We start from the raw sequence: 22,320 nt of genomic DNA, 5'->3' as shown, positions 1-22,320 counted from the left end.
AAACACTTCATCTCTTGATGGGAAGAGTGTCAAAGAATTTGTACCAATATTTATCACACCAAATGATGGTATAAGAAATAATAATGAGTCAGTAAGGGATAAAGAAAATGGAGCAAATATTTACTAGAGAAAAAGGTACTATTAGATTATAATCTAAAAATTTATTAAATTCAGTGTGTGAAGTTAACATGCTCTATTATCAAACTTCCCTGAGGCAACAAATACATATAAGCTTAGGAACTTGTAGTTTTCCAGAGCAGGTCATGACAAAAGTGTTTACCAAGAAAACTGAGCCCCTGGTGACTGCTTGTATTGATGTGACCTTTAATGAAAGCTCCCATATTAACTTCTAGGGAGGTATATAGTACTGGAAATGTTACTCAGAATATCTTGCAACAAACAATACTGACAGGCTAGAGAGCTATGTGTGTGTGTGAGCTGCCCTCTCATTCTTCGCTTTGTGAAGAATCCTCTGCATACATTAAACAAGTCCTTAAGCCTGGTTGCTTATTGAAAAAGAGAACCTAACTTTGAAATCCAAATATACTTGTGAAACTGGAGCACACTTTTATTCTCTAGTATGTTAAATTATAAGGCTACACCCAGCAGGGAGTGTGGGGAATGCTTTAAAGGAAGAGGATAACAATTTTGACTAGAGTTATTGTATCAGTCAATTAGTCTTCTCTGCTTCAGACATTTGGCCACCAGACATGGGCATTGCGATTTTTTTCAGAAAGATTTTTTTACTAGGAAGTAGGTGAAAGAGCCCTTGCCCAATGTAGAAATTTTTCCACTAACCTCTTCGCATTCTCGCCAGGTGTTGCTCCTTGTCAGTGTAGAGATGGGACTGGGGGAAAAGACCATACATTTATCAACTTCTAGAACAATTTCCCAAATTCTAATTAGATAGATAGATGATTGGTGGATAGACAGAGAGAGAGATTGATAATTTTAATGAAAATTTTTGTTTAGGGAGAAATCAGTAGGAAGAAGTTTGAAATTTTGCAGAGAAGTTACTTAGTTTGGGAAACAGGTTGGTGCACTACCTGGCTCATTTGTTTATTTATACATGGTTTTTGCTTTTCTTTAAGTTCTGGGAAATTACAGGATTGCTCAAATAGGAGAGACTCATCAGCTGTTATTACAGGAGGGACTTAAAGATCAATGAGGTGGTGCTGGAAGAACAGGGCACCAGGAATCAAGGCTGTAAGGAACACAAGTCAGAACCCACCGATTCTGCCGAACATAAGCTCAGTGGAACAGGAGTTCTATTCATCTTTTTCACCAGTGGGGTGCCAGGTGGCTAGAGCAGTGCAACTGCTTTTTGAATTTAGGTTTTCGTATTGTGATTGAAGATTGTAGTACTGCTGTTATTGATTTCTGTAATCTGTAAAGGACTAGAAAAAGTACTGTTTGGATACATGGTGAAAAGGCTCCTCCTTAGCCTTAAAGAAAAACTATATCTGTCTCTGCCTTTCTCTTTCTCCTGCTCCTACTGTGTGTGCACATGTGTGTATACGTGTTTTACATACTAAATGTATACATGCATAAATACATTTACATATATATAACTATGCATTTTTTCAGTTTCTCTTTCAGGCTTCAAAGAAAGACTATGTTAGACAAGTATATGTAAATATTAGAGAATTTTCTTCCCTTTCCTAATTACATAGATGTATCTTTATCTCAGTATTGATATTCAGCTATGATTCTTGTCTTAAATAAATCTCCTCAAGTAGTGAAGTAGCCCCACACATTATACACTGAGTGGTCAGGTTTTTTACAAGGTATTAAAGGTAGGTAACTAAATAGAAAGTCAGTGTTTAGCTCAGTAAGGAAAACAACAATTACTGTGAAAGTAAAAATGATTGCCTAATACCTCAATATGTATTTTAAGCCAAACCTATAGGTTTTTATTTGGGATTTTAGCAGAGAATCCAAACCACCAGACGTCATCTCCACTGTAAGCTCTTAATATTATATACGCATTTTCTGGCTTATTTTGTACTTCCCACTGTGAAAAGTAAAGCAAAATAATATTTGGGTTCTGCATTTATCCATCTCTACATAAAAGGTGAAATGATGCTGATACAAGACTGTGCTATTTCTCTGCCTCCCTCAAAAGACCATGGCTCATATTCTCCTAGGCCATGGGAGATGCCTAGTAAAGACAGGGTTTGTGTTCACCTAAGATGTTTGTCTATAACATGGGCATGGAAAGAATTTAGCTACTTCAGGTTCATTTATCCACTTGAGAAAGGTTAAAAACTGAAACATACCTTAGTGTAATCAGGTAAACTTATCTTATTTGTACCATGGATGGAAAAAAATCAAGTTCTTGTCTGAAGTATCTCTTTATAAACTGGCAACCTTCTATTTTGAGCTAAAACCTTATTGCAATAGCAAGTGTGGAAATTAATGAAGGATTTGTGATCTCTTTGATTATCACTGACCCTGAAATATTGAAATTAATATATTAAAATTCTGAAGCTAAGTAAATCACACCTAAGTCATTTGATGGTGTGTAACAGCAGGAAGTCAAATAAATTAGAGATGAATGTTTTCAAATTAACTGATATAACTTAATATTCATTAGAGTAAATCCATTTAATTTTCTCTTAGTTTTATTTGAAAGGGAGTAAATTAATTGGTATAATATATAACGCAGTGTTTGCTACTCCCTACCGCCCATCTCCAACATATATGGTACTCAAAAGCAAATACAGTTCGATAGAGGAAATATACTGATAGAGTATAACTTGAATTTATCTTCCTGAAGGAAATATACTGACAAAGTTACAAATAGTTTGTCAACCAGAAGAATGGACAGTTTCCTTTTCTTCTATGTTTAGACATATACAGATAAAGGATGATGTAGCATTTTGGAGAAAAACTAGAATTGCCAGATATTAGGATGATTTTAATATTTCAGAATACATGAATTAAGTTGAGAGTGATGGATCTCATTTGGGGCCCAACATCTTCTTACTTTTATTGAACATGAGTGCTAAAATGCCTTATTTTAAAGTTCCTAAAAGAGAATGCATACTGAATAGATTTGCTTTTTTTCTGCTCCATCATCAGCTTTTACTAGAGTCTAGCATGCAGTTTGGTAACTTAATAGGAAGAAATACATTTACACAATATTTTTACCAATTGAATAAGGAAAAGGCAGATGTATACTCAAGAAATATCAACCCTATTCAGAACCCAATAAGCTGAATGATTTATCTGAATCATTTCAGATTCATGGTTTGTTTCCATTCCTTTGCTAACACATTTTCATCTCCACTTTTAATGCCTATAATGGTTTTGTGTTATTTTAAGTTAGGTATCCTTTTATACATTTTTAAAGTTTGCATTAAATGACAACTTAGTTTGTTGGAAAGGGTTCACTGACATCACATGTGCAAGCTCTTTATTTCTCAAGCAATTTTTTTCAACTGAACTCACAACTGGATTGTACTCATTGTGAATAAAATTACTCAACCAGTCATCTTCGTGACTAAGGCAGGGGCTGCTCTGTCAGCTGGGCAGAAGCAGAAGCTGCCTGAGTCCCTTGTTGACTTATATAAAAGGATACTGTGCAGAAATGATGACACAAACAGAGCATTTATCAAGTTGTTGAGGACCTCCTTGTCCTCAGCAGTGAGAGGGATGGGTAATGACAGAAGAACTTTCCTAGTAGGATGTATTTGGAGTGCAGTTTGGATGTAGTCTAGGATGATATTTTCAATGGATAATGAATGTACTACAGTTGAAAGCATAAGAAAAGGCCCCTTTGAGCCATAGAAGGTCATTGGAAGATAAATCAAGATCAACTAGTGAGGAAAGGGTCTTACAGTTTTATGTTGTTTTCCAAATCAGGTAATCAGCCATCATGCATTTGCATTATTAACAAACATTTATTGACTATTGTATACAGAGAATTACTTTGTCCTTAGCATTGAGCTACTCTCTAAAAAGTTATGAAGAATAATGTCCCCCTGTGTCTGTATTCAAGGATCTTAAATATCTAGCTGTGTGCAGAAAAAAAAAAAAGACATGAATGAAACCAGTGAACATTCCTTAGATAACATAACACACTGCTATGGCAATAAGCTCAGTTGTACAATAGATAGCAGATGAGATAGTATAAATATGTTCAAATTTTCTAGAAGAGAGGTTAACAAATTAGGTAAAATGGGAACCATCTGGGCTTAGTTTCTGAGGAAAGGAATGGTGAAGAAGCTAAAGTTTGAGCTTTAAGATTGGGTCAAATGTTGACAATAAAAGATGAGAGGAAGGGTATCCCAGGTTGAGAGAAGAGCATGAGTAAAACACAGAAGGTAGACATGAAAATGTTCTAGGTAGGGGGGTGGAGAAAGTGGAGACTAGCAGAAAAAGGATGGGTGCCTTGACCAGAGATAATAGTAGATACTGAAGAGAAATTAAAATCAAAGTTCGGAGAGTCCAAGTTGAAAAAACTACGAAACTTGATAGAAATGTTAAGTCCTTTTCTATGTTTTATTTTTAATGTTTACATCTTAATGTATTTTCTTAGTCACACATATATTATTATTTACAAAGCATGATTAAGCAAGAGGTGTGTGTTTGAGGGGAGTATGGGTAAGGAACGGAAAAGTGGGAAGGGAAGCCAGCCAGCAGTGTCTACATAAACAAGCTCTCACTAAAACTTCCTTATGGTTCTGCCCATTGTGACAGTTTTAATAAAACTCAATTACTTCAGGTATACAGATGCTTCAAACATTTGTCCATTTGGAACTAGGATTCTTACCAGGGAATCTTCGTGTTTCACCTTTGGTGAACTGATGGCCGTGGAGAGGGATAGTAGGGCTTCTGTGACTGACTGCCTGAGGACACAGGAGGGGCAGCTGGGAGACCACGTAGGAGGCTATTATAGGGGCATAGCTGTAGAAGACAGAAAAGTAGGCAGAAGCCAGAAATTTTTCCAAGAGAGAATTAACAAGATTTTGTGGAATTAATTGAACGTTAAATGTCTCAACATTTGTGAGGTGCTATAAACTGTACTGGAACATGACACTTCTCTATGTAATACTATTCTTTCTGATGTCATAGGCTCAAAGTTTCAACATTTAACAATATAGAGGTGTCTTAGTCTGCTGGGACTGCCATAACATAATACTATCAACTGGGTGGCCTAAACAACAGACATTTATTCTCTGACAGTTCTGGAGGATGGAAGTCTGAGATCAGGGTGCCAACATGGTGATGTTCCACTGTGGTATCTTTTCTGGCACTAATTCCATCAGACCAGGACCCCACCCTCATAACTTAATTATCTCTCAAAGGCCTCATCTCCAAATACTTTCCCACTGGGGCTTAGGGCTTCAAGTATGAATTTAGGGGGGACACAAATATCCTGTCCATAACAAGAGGATATTTTTTGGTTGCCTCCTCTATTCCCATTCCATCTATTCTTTGTTTTTTTTTTTTCCTTTCTAACTGACCCTTTGGTTGGTATAGAGAAAGGTTTGAATCAGAGACTAGGGCAGGATATGCCATCCCATTGTGGGCACTTTCTTGTTAATTCTCTGTCTAGATATATAGAAGGGAATCAAATTGACAAGTTTTTATTACAAATTTTACTTTTCCAAGAGGTATATCCTGACCATCCTAATTAATACTGTAACCTGGCACCGTCCTCACCTCCCCACAACTCCTGATCTCTACTTATTCTGCTGTCTTTTTGTCTTCATAGTCATTATCATCTTCTAAGATACTACATACTGTTCTTATTTTATGTATTGTTTATTCTGTCTCCCATCATTAAATGGAAAATTCACTAGGACAGAGAGATCTTTATTTTGCTCACTGATCTATCCAAAGTACCTAGGACAGAGCCTGGCCTTTAGTAGGCAATATATTATATTACTGATTGAATAAATGGACAACCACTAAGTTAACTAGATGAAAAGGATATATTATCTATTGACCATTGATAATTTTAAGAAACAACACTATGATGTACAAACTAAATTAAGATTTCAAAACTCAGACCTAGCAACAATCTTTACTTTCCTGAAGAGGTCATATGGTTGAAGTAATAAGAAGTGGACCAATTTTGGATGTATTTTGAGGATAGAGCCAACAGGAGTTGCTCATGCACTAGGTGTGGATATAAAAGAGGGAAGTCAAGGGTAACTTCAAGAATTTTGGCTGAACAACCTGAAGGACAAATTTGACATCAACTAAGATAGGAAGGATAACAGGGAGAGCAGGTTTATTGATGGTGGTGATGATGGTTGGGGGATGAGCTGAGGAGCTCAGTCCTAGAAGTGTTGAGTTTAAGATGTCTATTAGTCAGACATTCAGGTGGAGATAGAGTAAGTACTTGAATATGTGAATGTCAAATGAAGGATAAAAGTCTGAGCTTCTATTCTTAACACTTATGCAAATTTATATGGATTCCATTAAAAAATACTTGTATTATTGTTGAGTTTGATATCTGTAATTATGCATCTGCTCTCATTTTAAGATACCACTGGGGAAAAAAATGGAAAATCATTCTCATTGTTTTTGAAATGCACCCTATGTGAGCATTCCCCTTTTATATTCTCTCTTCCAGCCAGCAAAAGAAAAATAAAATATTTTCCCTTAATTGTTCCAAACTGTTCTATTTTTATGCAGATATAATTAACAATATTTATTTCTTGAGAGCTTTTTTTCCTGGAAATTAATTAATTAAGTTGATCTTCAAGAGGAAGAAATATTTCATTGTAAGAAATAAAGTGAAAATCTTTGGGGTATTTTATTAGTCTGTCACTATGATTACAGGCATATTAAACAAAAGTTTTGTAGAAAGAGGTGCTAAGGCAATAACCACTTCTGTTATCTCTGCCTCCATCACTACTTATATTTCTTCTTATATACTTCCACACTAGACTTGAAACCCTGTTTTACTTCATGACCACAGTATCTATCTGTTGTGTTCATTACCTAATAGTCACCAGCTATTTTTTTGTTGTCTTTGTTTGCATCTTTCAAAAAAGTTGTACTTTCTGTCTGGCTGCATCCTACTATAAAATAAATAACATCAATAAATTTATTGGATTTAAAACAGCTGTCATAAAAGGAAAAGTCTATCCTTATAATTCAAATCTTATCTGGTCAGATTTTAGTTGATTGCAATTTTCTCTTTTTAAGATTGAGAATTTCTTGGGTGGTTCTGACAGATGTTCAGGAACCTTGTAAACTCTCACATTAGCACAAACTATAGTTAGTGACATCAAGATCCATATAGAGACATGTACACACAGATGTGTACTATATGTATGGGTATAATAAAGTGAGGACTCCAGCTGACTGAAATCATGTAGTAAGTGGATTTAATAAAATTCTGTTTTGAAAGCTGATCATCCAAACCATCTGCAATGTGGTAAGATCACACTTCCTTCATGTCTCATCTGAGTGGACAAAATAACCAAGATTTGGATCTAGTTCCTCAGTCTAAAGAAGGCCATTCAAAAGTCCATCAGTCCCATGGTGCATATTTCTCCTTCTAAAAGGTTATTTCATCTCTACTCAACTCCAGTCGGCCTGTGTCTCTCTCTTTTTTCTCTTTCTCTCTCTGGTTATAACACAGGTGTGTGTAAAATATACACACCCATGTGTAATAAGGCTTCTCTCTTTATGACTCTGTTATACATGAGGATATAGATAAGATGAAGGTTGAGGAGGAACTTAAAAAAGGAAGTGTACTTTTATAATTTGGTGAAAAGGCAGAATTAAACAGAGAAGTGAAACAAGTTTTTAACATGTACTTCTCTTTTTCTTGGTTAAGAGGAACAGATGTACATTACATTTGCACAAATGCAGTTTTCTTAAAATTAGAATAATGCATACATTAAAATGATTATTTTGGGTTGCTTCCTAGCACCATAGTAAATAGATGTCAATCTTATTAATAATTAATAATTTATTGATATCTGTTTACTAATATATATTTCTTCAATGTATTTTAGCTGAAATGCTTCAATATTCATTCACATATTAGTGTTTTATAAATTTTAAATTATTATAGGAAAAGATATATTTTTAAGACACAATATAAATAACTAGTCCCTTTCAATTTTGTATTTTTTTCCCTAAACAAATTGTCAATGAGTTATTCAGTGTAATACAAAAAGCAAAAAACCAAATGTTTGCTTTTTGTTTTGTTTTGTTTCCCTTGGGGGTTTGTGAGTGTTAATGTAATGTAATTGAGATTGTCTTCAGGATACATGACTAGATTGTCAAGATTAAGTTCATGTTTAATTTACAGCATCATTTGTATACAGTTTTAAACATTTAAACTCAGCTTTCATTATTGTGAAAATGTAGACGATTCTTACTTTAATGTGACTTTAGTTTGTGTATTTGTGTATTGAAATTCAGGTATCTCCAATCCCACACCCACCCACCTTCATTAACAGCCTGTGAGTAAGCATAAGCAAAATTTACACTTTGGGTCTGAAAAGTGTATGTGTCCAGTGTGATGAAGAAGACCATTCTTTGCTCTGTGTAAGCTTGATTTGGTTGTGGATGGACAGAAGCATGGGTCAGAAGCTGCCAGTAAGAGCATCACAGAGACCCATGTGAAAGGAAAGGTCACATGTGGGAAAGAATAGAAAAATTTGCATATTTACAGGATGAGAGAGAAAAATGAATAAAAAATAAAGATCCAACCAAGATTATAACTGAGACAATCAGGTCATTGTTGACAAAAATGAAGCTGTGAAGAAGGAAATTTAATCTTTTGTTTCTGTTAAAAACAGATCCTATCAAGACATTATTCTATTTGAATAATTAAAATGAAAGTTGCCTGCTCACCAGGAGCCTTTGTTATATAAGGAATTAATTCACATGCTTATTTATTTATTCATTTACTCATTCTACAAATAGTTTTGAGTACTTATATCTTAAAGATACTACTATTCTCTCTGCATGGAGTGTGATAGATAATTGTGGAGAAGCTTGCAAAAATGCATCATGCTCATAACTCAGATCTTTGAGCATGTTATGTAGATGAGGATAAAGAGTAAAAGAAGAATTGAGCATTCTTGTTAGGAGAAATTCACAGGATTATTGCATGGGGATGGGGTAGATCAATCTGCCTGGAGTAATGTGTGGAGAGGATGCCACAGGACAAGGAGCTCAGGGTCAGTGGGATGAGATTGTAGGTGAGCCTGAACACCAGGATAAAGATGAAGTAGTGTTTTTGGTTGACTGGGCTGGCAGCAGTGGGAAGCCCTCCAAGCCCCCAGAGCATCAGTGACACTGAATTTTTTAAAAGTCAGGCTTATTGGGGTTTACGTACAGTTATGTAATCACCACCACAATCCAGATATAGGATTGTTACATCATGGCACAAAAATTTCCCGCATGCCCCTTCATAATCTTTCCCTCCCTCAACCTCAGGCCCTGGTAACAAATGATATTTTTTCTGTTCCTATAGTCTTAACTTTTCCAAATATAAATGCAATCTACAGCATGTAGCCTATGAGCCTGGCCTCTTTCATTAAACATAATGCATTTGAAATTCATCCATGCTGTTCTGTTTTCAGCAGCTCCTTCCTTCTTACTGCTGAGTAATATTCAATTGCATGGATATACCATAGCTTGTTTATCCATTTACCTGCTGAAGGACATTTGGGTTATTTCCAGTTTGGGGGTGATTATGAGTAAATCCACTATATACATTTGCATACAGGTTTTTAATAATACACTTTAATATATTTTCTTCCCACTGGTTTAGCTTCTAGCCTTTCAGTCAATAAAACCATTTCTTCTTCAAGTTCAGGTTTTTAAAAATGCATATGTGAATGGATTAAATTAGTATTATCAAACCCCTTATTTATGAGTTAAACTTTATTAATGGCAGTGAGAAAATGTTTTATAAGATACCTATGGAATGGAAGCCATAAAAAAATAAAAGAAAAATAAGGCAGTGACAGGGGAAGTTGACAGTATTCAAAAGTAACTTTTGCCAAATGGGTCATCACAAAATGCTGAATGTACTGTCCATGTACTGTGCATAAGGAAATGTGCTGCGATGTGTGGATGGATTAAAAGTGTGATACTCAGTTCTTTATCCTCCGTTATTTAAAAATATTTTTTAAACTTTAATTAGTACCTGACACTATAGTACACATATATTTATGTCTCTCCCTCATTACAAAGTAAACTCTACAGACAAGATGTGCTTTTTGTTTTGTTATTTTGTATTTTCTTTATGTTTGTTTTTAAGCACTGTATTTTCAACACCTAGAAAAATATCTGGCATATAGTGGAGCTTAGGATATATTTTTGAAAGTATCAACAAGGAGATAAAACATTATAAGGAACTAAGAAGACATCATAATTTAATTTGATTGATTGACAATGGGGGTAACCAATAGTATTAAAAGTTTGGAGTGTGTGTGCAGCGTTAAATAGACTACTATTAAATAGTTCCTAAATAGTTATTAAGTATTTCTCAAATAGTTACTAAATAAGAAAGTGGAGAAGTTTGCTAAAGAGTTTTCTTTAGATTTTGTTGCTTCTTATGATGAATGTACCTATTCTTCACATGTAAACCATATTTCAATTAATATGAGACTACATCAGATATAAAATGTACAATTAGTTTGTGTATCACTAAGTAGAATTAAAGACTGTAACATAAATTATAATCTTCCATTTTCTATAAAAGTTATCCCAGTTAAAAGACGTTAAATGCAAAAATTTCTAATTATAAAATTAAGTAAATATAAAATTTTTGCCAAGTTTAAGTAAGATGATATATTTAAAAATCTCTTGTAAGCTATAAAAATTTATATAAATGAGAGATATTATATTTTACCCCCAAATTTAGTGTCTTGACCCAAATTAACACAAAAATTTAGCAAAGAAAATGTATGAATATACATATAATACACAAAAAGACATATATACATTTAGGGTAAATCATTAGTTGAATGAATATAAAATTATTACTTGTGTGTATATAGAAGTTCATGTTAAAAGTGACCATATACTCTCTGGAAGCAACAACAATGTGATCAGAACACCTGCAGGGTTAGCAAAATTTTAGACCCTTTTAATTGAATTACATTGTCCAGGTATAAAAGATTATAGTCCAGTATTTTTAAAAATTAACATTTTTTTTTGTCTACTTACCATGTGCAGGCATTGTGTTAAGCTGTTAACAGTTCTATAAGTCAATTGCTAGTATTATAAATGGAGAGACGGAGGCACAGAGAGGGTCAGGGACTTGCCCAAGATTTTTCTAACAAGGAGCAGAGCTTAGCTGTAAACAAAGTCAGTCTGACTCCACAACTTAAGTTCTTAACTTCTATTCAGTGGCTCTTCATGTGGAGCACTGGGTTTGGGCACCATGCTTGAACAGTTAATGACAAACAAGCTTGGTTTCAGAGCTGTCTGTATGGATGATGAGGGCTTGGACACTAATTTTTCTGAATGGATGAACAAAATATAAGACTTAGTGTGGGCATAGTAGCTGTCTTCAAAGATGTCAAGAGCCAGAGAGCATTATCAATCAAATGTTTGGCGGGAGCAGCAGAGATTCTCAAGGGTCAGATTTTAGTTGGCTATCACGTAAATCTTAGAAAAGACCAGTGGCTACCATTGTGGAATGAACTTCCTCAAGGGGCAGTAAGTGTTTTTTCATTGGAGCGTTCAACAGAAGATGGATGAAGACAGAATTGAGGTATTTTGTAGAGGAATGAGATGAGTAACTTTAAAGTACTTTCCAGCTCTAATATTATATGATATGTAGATATAAAATCAGTTTAGGGTCAGATTACCTCTCAAATTCCCATTAATTTTTTGTTTTTCCCTGATGGATGCCAAATCTGTCAAATACTGCATCTGTTGAATCACTGGGTATATTTTAATGACAATTTAATAAAATGTATTTTCTTGATTACTAAATAAAAATGGCTGAATATACTGTGAAATTTTCTAATTAAGAATAAATGCTAACATAAAATTTCACCTTGCTTACTAAAATTCACCTGTCATAGTGAAGAACTTTAGTATAGAGTCTACTTTTAATTTAATATTTTTCTATGACTAACAAACATTAATTTATTCTTAAAAATCTAGTAAAAATAGATTTTCATTAGACATGAAACATATGTTTCACTGAAGCATGTGTTCTTCAAAAAGATGTCTTTTTGAGATATATTAGGAGTACCTCTTATTGTTTATATTTTTAAAATTCAAATTTCTTTCTTAATACCACTACTATAATCCATGCAAATAAATATTATTAGCAGAGTTTGTGGTTAAGGAGAATGCAGAAATACAAATGATTTGTTTGGACTTTTTTATTTTCCTCACCAGAGAAATTTGGAACCCTTCCTTATGCTTCCTGAATAGTGTTTTATTTTGACTGTCTAAGAGATAACTGTTATCTCTTTAACTTTTATTTTCGTTATGTCTAGAAAAATATTTCCACTGAGATTCTTAATACATCAATGGTTATAATAATCATAAAATACAACTAGATTTAAATTCAGATTTTAGATTCTCAGAAAGTACTTGATGAACACATAAGTAATCCCAAACTGATCCCCTACAGGTTTTTATTTTTCATTAAAAATAGAAATCATTGAAAAATATTTTCTACCCTTTGAACATATGTGTAGGATACAAGCTATATTTTCTTGAAAAACAGTAAAATCTAAAGGACATTAGTAAAGTTAGATAGTTTATTGTCTTATCCAAAAATTAGGTCACCAGTGCCTCTGGTACAAGAATGAAAGTGGATTAACTCAACCTGGAATGAAAAGGAGGCCAGCATGACTATTATACCCTGAGTTCTGAATATCTGATTTATGTCTAAATTAATTGTTAATTTTATATATTTTTAGAAAAAAAAGGAAATAGTCATTTTTTTTCCTAATCTCCACCTGCCTGTTGTTAGTATATGGCATAATGGTCTGAATGAGCTGAGGAAATTATTGTTTAGGACTCTGACTAGTTCCAGGACAGAAGCTTGCTGGTTTTCATTTCCTAATTTGTCAAAGAGAAACTCCTTGGAAGATAAACCTGAAAACTCACAGATATATCAAGCAGTATCTTGCTCAGGCCTCATTTATTCTTCAACATATGTCATTTTGAGTAACATTATATATGTATGTGTTGTGATCACTTTTCAACATGTATTTTTCTACTAGACTATAAATATAAATAATAATAGGTAACATTTATTGAGCTAAAACTCTGTCCTGTACCCAGAGAATTACCAAATTAGACTTAGATGAAAGACAGTCTTAATAATGGCTACTATTTACTGATGTTTAACCATATATCAGTTACTATGCTAAACACTTCACATGCATAATTTTATTTAAACCTGTAAACAATCCTCTATAGAAAGCTCTTTTTTAGATCCATTTTTCTAATGAGGAAACAGAAGTACAAATGTTAATAATAATTTTCTCCAAGTCATATGTCTAGGATGAGAAAGTCAGAATTTAAAACCAGTTTGTCAGAATCCCAAGCCTGTGCTCTTACTTTACTGTCTTTCTCTACTTAAAATAATCCTAGTGATTGTGTATGTTCCCTACCTTTCTGCTTCCTTACATCATGGTGTCTTCATTGGAAAGGAGGCTAAAAGTCAGGAAGCCAAAGGGCACACATTCTTCCTATGAACTCCACCATGTGATTTCTCAGGCCACGTTTGAATCCCTCTGATAAAAGGGAGCTCAATTCACCTAAGAAAACCAGTTTTATCCTTGAGTATCTAATATTATTAGACAAAATGAGTTATCTTGGGAGAATAAAAGAAAAAAAATCATATTTTCCAAAGTGTGTCACAATTTAAAAATGCCACATGCCTGATTTGATTTTAATCTCAAATCATCCTCTGTGTTAGTTCATGTATGTACTATATTATAATTATCCCTACTTTATAGATAATGGAACTCACCAAAAGATTCGGTGGCTTCATGTATTCAGCCATTCAATAAATTTTTATTTGTACCTTCTATATGCCTGTTACCTTCTAAACTATTGGGGATAGAGAAATAAATAATATATAGCTCTACTCTTGAGGTCTTTAGAGACCATGACATTTTAGGGACTCAGATTCCTTCAGTGTAGCTACTCTGCTTCCTTTCTTAGTACTGAATTGTCATCACCAGAAAAATTCAAATAGTACCCATTGTGATATTATGATTTCCTAAAGGTTTCAAAGCACTCATAAAATGGTGGTATGCTCCAAACATGTAGGAAGAGTGTCCTAGGAGATTGCTACACACACACATACACATATATACATATACATACATGCATACATATGTATGTGTGTGTATGCATATTCACTACACACAATTATTTCTGGAATTAAGCACTTATCAGTTTGTGGCTCTGCAATTTAAGAACATCTTTTTTTCAGCATACAAGTGGGAAGAGACAGAGAGGAAGATCACACAGGATGTTTTACAGCCAAGTTTGGAAGTGCATCACTTTTGCCCTTTGGTCAGAACTTAGTCACATGATCTCACCTAGACACAGGAGTGACTGGGAAATGAAATCTTACAGTGTGCTCAGGAAGGAAATGGAATGGTTGTGTAACTATAGTACCAGCTCTGTTTCACTTAAGATTTAAAAACTAGTTATTAATATTCTAATAGGTTACAGGGAAGAAATCATATGATTATATCTATAAATACAAAAAAGGGTTTAATAAAATTTAACACCCAATCGTGATTTTAAAAAACAAAACATTTCTTAGCAAATTAGGAATAAAAGAGAAGCCCATGAAAACTGATTTAGAATAGCTTATTAAAAATCTCTAGCTGTCATCATAGCTAATGATGACACATTGAAAGCATTCCCTTTAACACCAGAACTAAGTTAAGAATATTTGTTATTATCACATCAAATCACCAGTTTATTAGTCGGTCCTTGTCAGCACACAGTAGGATAAAAGAAAATGTTTAAGGATTGGAGAAGGAGATACACAGCTGCCATTAGTTACAGACAATATCCATGTCTTGAAACTCCCAAATATCTCACAGATAATTTACCAAGGTTGATGTATACAAAATCAATATATATTTTCATAAACTAGCAGTAAGCAGTTCAAAAACATATTTTAGGTGCCATTTGAAGAGCATCAAAACATACAAGGTAGATCAAAATATATACTAATATAAATATTATACTGTATATAATATACAACTGTATATATACAAATTCAGATTTATATATATACATACAGATACAAAAATATACAGATGATAATCATTTGTGGAAAGACTGAAAAAAAATTTATATTAAAGGTGGGATATAACATGCTTATGAATTGGAAATCTTTTTTTTTTAACATCTTTATTAGAGTATAATTGCTTTACAATGGTGTGTTAGTTTCTGCTTTATAACAAAGTGAATCAGTTATACATATACATATGTTCCCATATCTCTTCCCTCTTGTGTCTCCCACCCTCCCACCTTCCCTATCCCACCCCTCTAGGTGGTCACAAAGTACCGAGCTGATCTCCCTGTGCTATGCGGCTGCTTCCCACCAGCTATCTATTTTACATTTGGTAGTGTATATATGTCCATGCCACTCTTTCACTTTGTCCCACCTTACCCTTCCCCCTCCCCATATCCTCAAGTCCATTCTCAAGTAGGTCTGTGTCTTTATTCCCGTTTTACCCCTAGGTTCTTCATGACATACAGTGTCCTGTTTCCTTTTCATAACAGGGGCTTATCTGTAATAGGTTGGGTTTTTTGTTTGTTTGTTTGTTTGTTTTCAACTTTCTGCCTACCCTGAGTGATTCTCAGATCCAGGAATACAAGGACATTATTGGACTTTCTAACCATTACATTCTCTGTGCCTAAGACAGGGCCTGGCACATGCTAGGTGTTATTTAATAACTATTTGTTGAATGAATTAATGAAGTTACTTGCCACAAAGAAGAAAATCACACCGATCTATGCTATTAAAACCTAATCTATTTTACTCTACTAAATATTGTTGAGTAATATTTATTTCACCTTGATATCATTTTCAAACCTCTGTCTAGTCACATTAAAAACACACATATATTATCAAGCTGAGACTCTGCCTTGTTCCTTGTGATGCTCATGATCATTGTTCATGTTGGAAAAAAAAAATCTCATTATTGTGCTTATGAAACTAACAAAGCTACTGCATATGCATACATTTTTCCAATCCAAATCCCAGAGAATAAGATCACCATGCTTACTTTCAACAGCATCTAGTCTTACCCCAATATCTTGTGGTTTTGGCTCAATGATCTGATATTAACTAGAGATGAGCTGCTTTTCTAATAGCAATTTTAGCTGAAAGCAAAATACTAGTATGGTTCTGAATTATGTTTCTTTTGTCAACTCTTAGTTGTCAACTATAAAAGACTTTAGCATATTATTCCATTTTGAAGTTTTAAAGATGCTTTATAAAAGGGATATTCCCTATAGGGGAGAAAAATAAGTGTAATTCCATTCTGAATATGCTGATTAACTATTATCATATAATTATTGCCATAGGTAGTGAACTCCTGTCAAAAAGAGTACATCCCCTTTCTTGTACTTGAGCCTCTTCTCTCTGATCATCCAAAATTTGCAGTGAGGTATATTGAACATCATGGGTTAATATGCCCTTTCTTAAAAAACTCAAGAATATTTGCACCCTGGATATTTTGCCACTAAAGATCCCCAGCAAGAAATTGATGGCTCTACCTCAAAAGGTGTAATTGAAGAGTGTGTGGTAAAGAAATTATTTACAATTTGTTGGAAAGGTTACTGGAAACCAATAGGATAGTGAAAAAACTCTGTGGCTAAAAACAGGGAGGAACCCATTACCACTCTGGTCTACTGGAACCTGCAGAAGCCTGAAGGTCTAGGAGTTGTGGACTAACATAGTCAATGCAACTAGGGTCAAATTTCTGCCTGGCATAGAGGGAGAGTTATCTTGGCTTGACTCTAGTGGCTTTCTGACTTCCTGCTGTGGCCTCGAAACCAACCTGAAGACAGAGGTCAAGAGAGCCTGGTTTATGCACTTTGTAGAGATTAGTCTCCTAGGGTACAGAATAGAGTGATCGGTGGATAGAAGATCTGGAGGGCAAATAGGGAATACCCAGCATAGCTACTAACAGAAAATTAAAGAATTGAGTTTGGGCTCAAGAGCATGGGCCTCATGGAGCTTGAATCTTCCTAATTTCCCATTTCTAACAAGAGGCATCACCTTTCTTTCAGATATACAGAAGAGAAAAACTGAAGTCATCTTGACTCTTCCTTCTTCATTCCCTGAGTTAAAGATATGACCAGTTTCTTTCATATTTCCTCAAAATAGATCTCTAATGCAAATTTATGCCATTTCTACTGCTGACACCTTTATGTCTTGACTTTGCTCTCTTATGTCACATTAATGCTTTGTGGTAACAAACTTCTAAGAGGTGGTATTTTTAAATCTCCTGCTTTGCTCAAGAACCTACTCTGGTTCTCAGCTGTCATGGACAAGTGCAACGTCCTCTGCCTAGGGTTTGACTTCCCATAGCATGTTCTCAACATCACCAAGAAGCCTTACTTCCTAATTATTCCTCCACATGAATCTTCTCCTTAGTCTAACGTGCTCTGCACATATGGTTCTAATTACTGTTTTGCTGATACTACGTCCTCCATTTGGGAAGATTATCCCTAGCTCACTAAATCTTAAAACCTTAACCACCTTAAAAAACATTTCCTTCATATTATCTTTCTAACTAATCAGACTGCCCTTATGGCACCCTCTTCTTAAACTTTTATTACATATATATATTTTTTTTTTCAACATACTTTGACACTCACTTTTTCAATAGTTATATACTGTTATTCTTCTATTGAGAGTAGAGTTTATTTCTTTCAAATACCTCACATCACCTGAGATAGTTCTAGAAATATTATCTGACATATGGTAGTGTCTCAATACATTATGTTTTAATAAGATGAGGAACTTGAATTATATTTGTTTATTAGTTGTTTGTTTGGTTAGTTAGTTTAGGGCAACTCGAAGAATTAACCAAACCCACACAAACAGTGCATACTTTTTGACTACTAATTTCTCTTGTAGGTATTTGTCCTAAAGAGTAAATTAAGGAGAAGCTCAAAGGTTTAACTTCACAGATGTTCATGGAAATGTTATATGTAATAACAGTTACAAAAAATCATAAACACTTTATAATAATAAAGGATGTGATAGTATGCATATTCGAGCAAGTAATGTACTATGCTATTCAGCTTTTTTAAATGATGTAGATTATTAAATTGACATAATAACAATATATGACTTAAGTTTTGAAGCAGATAAATATTTTGACTACTATTTTTGTAAAAATTACTCTCTATATTAATACACACATATACATAAATACATACCAATATGGATAGTTGTATATGGTGTTAATATTGGTTATCTATAGTGCTGGGTAAATTATAGATTTTTGTTTGTTTGTTTATGTTCATTTTCTGACAATATACACACTGCAAAATACTTAGAAGATAAATATCACAATTAACACCCCTCTCTTGGTTATAGATATTAACTGCTTTGTTTCTATACAAGGTGATCAAGTTAGTTGTTTCAATTAAATGACTTTATTTTACTTACTGAATGACTTAATGAACTAACCACAGAAAAGGTTTGGCAATTGCAGTATACCCTGCCCTAAACTTTGCCTACTGATAAGTAAACTATTATTTTTACATCACAATTTGTTTGGAAAACTGTCAAAATATAAATATAATGTCAAATTTGAAAATGAAAATGAAAATTTCAGCCAGAAGTAGCTATTTCTCATCTACAAAAAAGACAACAAAGGATAGCATTACTCTGTCTTTTAATTATCAAGTGACGTTGATTGGGATTTCATAGAGGGGAATAGTTTAAGTAGAAGAGTGGCTTGAATTCAACTTATAGGACATATGTACAGTTTAAGATCCTAAATAGAGCCTGAAGACAGAATTAAATATGTCATACGTGTATACATACAAACATACATGCATGCAGAAATGAATGTTGTGCCTATCTAGAAGGGTAGATGGTATGTTCTAAAACTGAGCTAAATCACACATTTAATTATTTCACGAAAGCATTTCAGGAAGTAAGGTAAACTAGTAATTGAAACAACTGATTTTATTACTCTATATAAACCTCTCTATAAATGGTCTTAATTATAATGAATATTTTCAAAGACTTAGTAATCTTTTAAATTATTAAAAAAAATACCAGTAAGTAGAATGGAATCCATAGGCAAGAGGACACTAGATATGATGAGAAGTAGGAAATTTTACTTCCTGGAGGAGTAAAACAAAGGCAGTACCTCCAACATCTCACCTTGTAAGGTGCAGACAGATGGGGAGGTATCCTTCTAACCTCTAATTCCTTAGGTTTTAGTTAGGGAGTGCTCTGCTTTATCACTCTAAGCCCAGAAGGAGGGACAAATATAACGACGATAATATTCTCTGCCAAGCCAGGCAGAATGGAAGTTGTGTAAAATATTATTTGAGCTAAATATTGCTTCAAGTTGAGAAAATGGACAATATAATATAGTGGACAAGAGTGCAGGCTTTTTAATCCAATGTGCTTGGTTTTGAATACTGGGTTTACTGTACTAACAGTATGCATTCACTTCAGCAATACCCTTTTTTTAAACATTAAACTTATGCCATGTGAAGTGCTAGGCTTTGGCGGTAGCTTAGGGTAAAAAACATGCATTATATTTGCTCTTTTATAGTTTAATGATAGAGATAAACATTAATTAAATAATCTTACAAATAACATAATTGCATACACTGGTTAATCAGTCTAAGGAAAATTCAGGAAGCTATGCAAGTATATTTTAGATGCAGTCAATCTGAAAAATTGGTATAAAACAACCAGAGAAAGAATATAGTTCTAAGGTAAATGAGAGCATGATGCCATTTATAGAAGGACAATTGACTAGATCATAGAAAGCATTGAAAGTGTAAGAGTGGAAAAATTAGTTTAGAGGTGTAGGTGGAGCCAGACCTCCCAGAGCTTTATTCTAAGACAAAAGAAAACCATTGGAGATTTTTAAGCAGGAAAGTTGCAAGATCTAATTTCTGTTTCTAAAGATCACTCTGACCACCTTAAGGAAAAAGAATGGATTAAAAGATGTTCCAGTATGGAGGGGAATTTAATGAATGGGTATTTGAAACATTCCAGATAAGGAGACAACAGTCTCTTGGACTAGGGCGTGGTGGTGGTAAAGATACAGTAGAATAGAGATAATGACTGCTAGGTTTCTGGCTTTTGCAACTGATTGCAAGATGGTGCTGAGTTAGGGAACACATAAATAGGACCAGAATTAATTGCATTTTAATTTGACTAAGTTTAGTTTAAGATGCTTTTGAGAGTCCTGGGTTTGAACTATTAATCTGATATTCTTTGCCTTATGGTTTAATAAAATCACAGTCATGGATGAGATAGCTTGGAGAAAGAAGGTATAAAGTCAGAAGAGAAGGAAACATTGAATAAATCTCTGAAAAACTCCAGTATTTAAAGGTCAATTAGAGCCAGCAAATGTGACTCAGCCAACAGAAAAGTAAGAGGAAAACCTGGAAAACACTGAGACACCAAGGAAAGAAGTCACTTCAAGAAAGGGTAGTTAATAGTGCTGGATGCTCCTGAGAAGCCAATTTCATTGAGGACTGAAAATTTTCAAGCAAACAGCTTGTGAGAGTCATGTAATTGGAATTATGAGTGCACAAACCAAGCTGCAGTGGATGTATATGAGGAAATAGATTCAGTGTAGACAACTCTTTGCTAGGGAAGGAAAAAAAAATGAAACGAGAACTGGAGTGGGAGGTGGAGTCAAAGTAACTTTTTAAATAGGATCGAGTTTTAAATATGTCTCTGTGCTGATGATAATGATGCACTAAAGGGAAGAAAATCCAACAGAAAAGAGAGAGGATAATCAAGAGAAGGCTATGGCAGCATTGGCTAAGTTATTGAATGTCTCTGCCTTGGTTTTCACAGCTATAAAATGGGGAAAAATAATACCTACCTTATAATATTATTCTAACAGTAATATTATATTGGTTGAATGCTCAGTAAAAATTTTCAGCACACAGAATACATTTAATAAATTTGTGCTTAAAATGAACTCAGCATCTAACAGTGTTTTGTATATATTAGGTGCTCAACAAATATTTGTTAAATGTTGAATGAATATGACGCTGTTACATGATTTTGGACTAGATGGGAATATAAATGAGTCTGATGCATATTACTGTACCCTGGGTTACAGATGCACCTTGGATATTCACTGATGATGATGATATTCAATATTTGCCATCTGATAATGATGTTTGGGGCATTTGTGTTCACAGGGTACTATTTTTCTGCCTGGAAATAAAGTCCTTGAACATCCCTGCAATGAAGAGAGCCCAGGAAAATTCCTTTTTGAAGTAGTTCCAGGTAAGATATTTTTCTGGTTTGATTCAACTATTGCCATTCCATGTTGGTAAAGGTGAAGACAGGTCAGACAGCCTTTATTTTTCTTGAGTCATGGCTAAGAACATTAATTTGATGAGGCAAGGGTCAACATTGGTTAGTATTTACACAGATAATGATTCCAGGTTTGTACACTGGTACAAATGAACACATGTACACACATACATGTGGCCACATGACTATTGGATTTCCATTTGTCCATGATACTCCAGAGCTGACCAGAAGTCATGACACAGCACTTGTTAGGGACTATTGGAGACAAAGGTGATTTTACAGTGCTCTTATGGTATGAAATTTGACCAGGTGTTCCATGTAGAATGCCTTGTCCAGCTGATTCACTGTCATATTTTCTTACAAAACTGCATCTTTAAGGAGCCTTTGCTATAAAAACAAAACAAAACAAAAACTCTCCTTCAATGACTGACAAAGGATTGCAGTTCTGTACCTCATCTTCATTCACAACCAACCACTTCCACATGTTTGGATGGTAGCATTGAGGATGTCTCTGCCAAGTCATCAGATCATGCAGTTACATTTCTTCAACATCTGTTCATTTTTTTTAGTCATCTGCATCCACCCCTCTCAGAATACCTGATCTCCACTTAAGTCTTTGACTCACCCAGCAACACTCTTTTCAAGGCTGTGATCTACTTATCTGATCAGTTCATTAGCCCTTCTTTAACACTTGGTGTAAGAAAAAGGGAGTTAGGAATGTGGTTTTCATAGCTTTGGCTCTGACTGACCCAGTTAATGTGATATTAACATTGACATAATCACAGCCTAGGGTGAGTGTGAATTTATTTGGGTGACTAATATGTAATGCATAT

At 34.2% G+C, this 22,320-nt stretch overlaps 1 protein-coding gene across 1 annotated transcript in view; it reads left to right on the top strand.

Annotated features, from left to right (window-relative positions):
• Positions 1-22,320, top strand: part of ARHGAP24 (Rho GTPase activating protein 24) — a gene marked incomplete at both ends in the record, with an annotated part of 409,839 nt that overhangs the window by 117,361 nt on the left and 270,158 nt on the right. The window contains one exon of the mRNA XM_079714372.1: positions 21,370-21,457. Within this exon, the coding sequence (XP_079570498.1) occupies positions 21,370-21,457 (88 nt within the window). The remainder of the gene's footprint in view (positions 1-21,369; positions 21,458-22,320) is intronic.

The sequence above is a fragment of the Hyperoodon ampullatus genome, assembly GCF_949752795.1.
Source record: "Hyperoodon ampullatus genome assembly, chromosome: 1".
Lineage (NCBI taxonomy): Eukaryota > Metazoa > Chordata > Mammalia > Artiodactyla > Ziphiidae > Hyperoodon > Hyperoodon ampullatus.
Note: the sequence above shows the minus strand (reverse complement) of the source record. Positions and strands in the feature narration are given on the sequence as shown.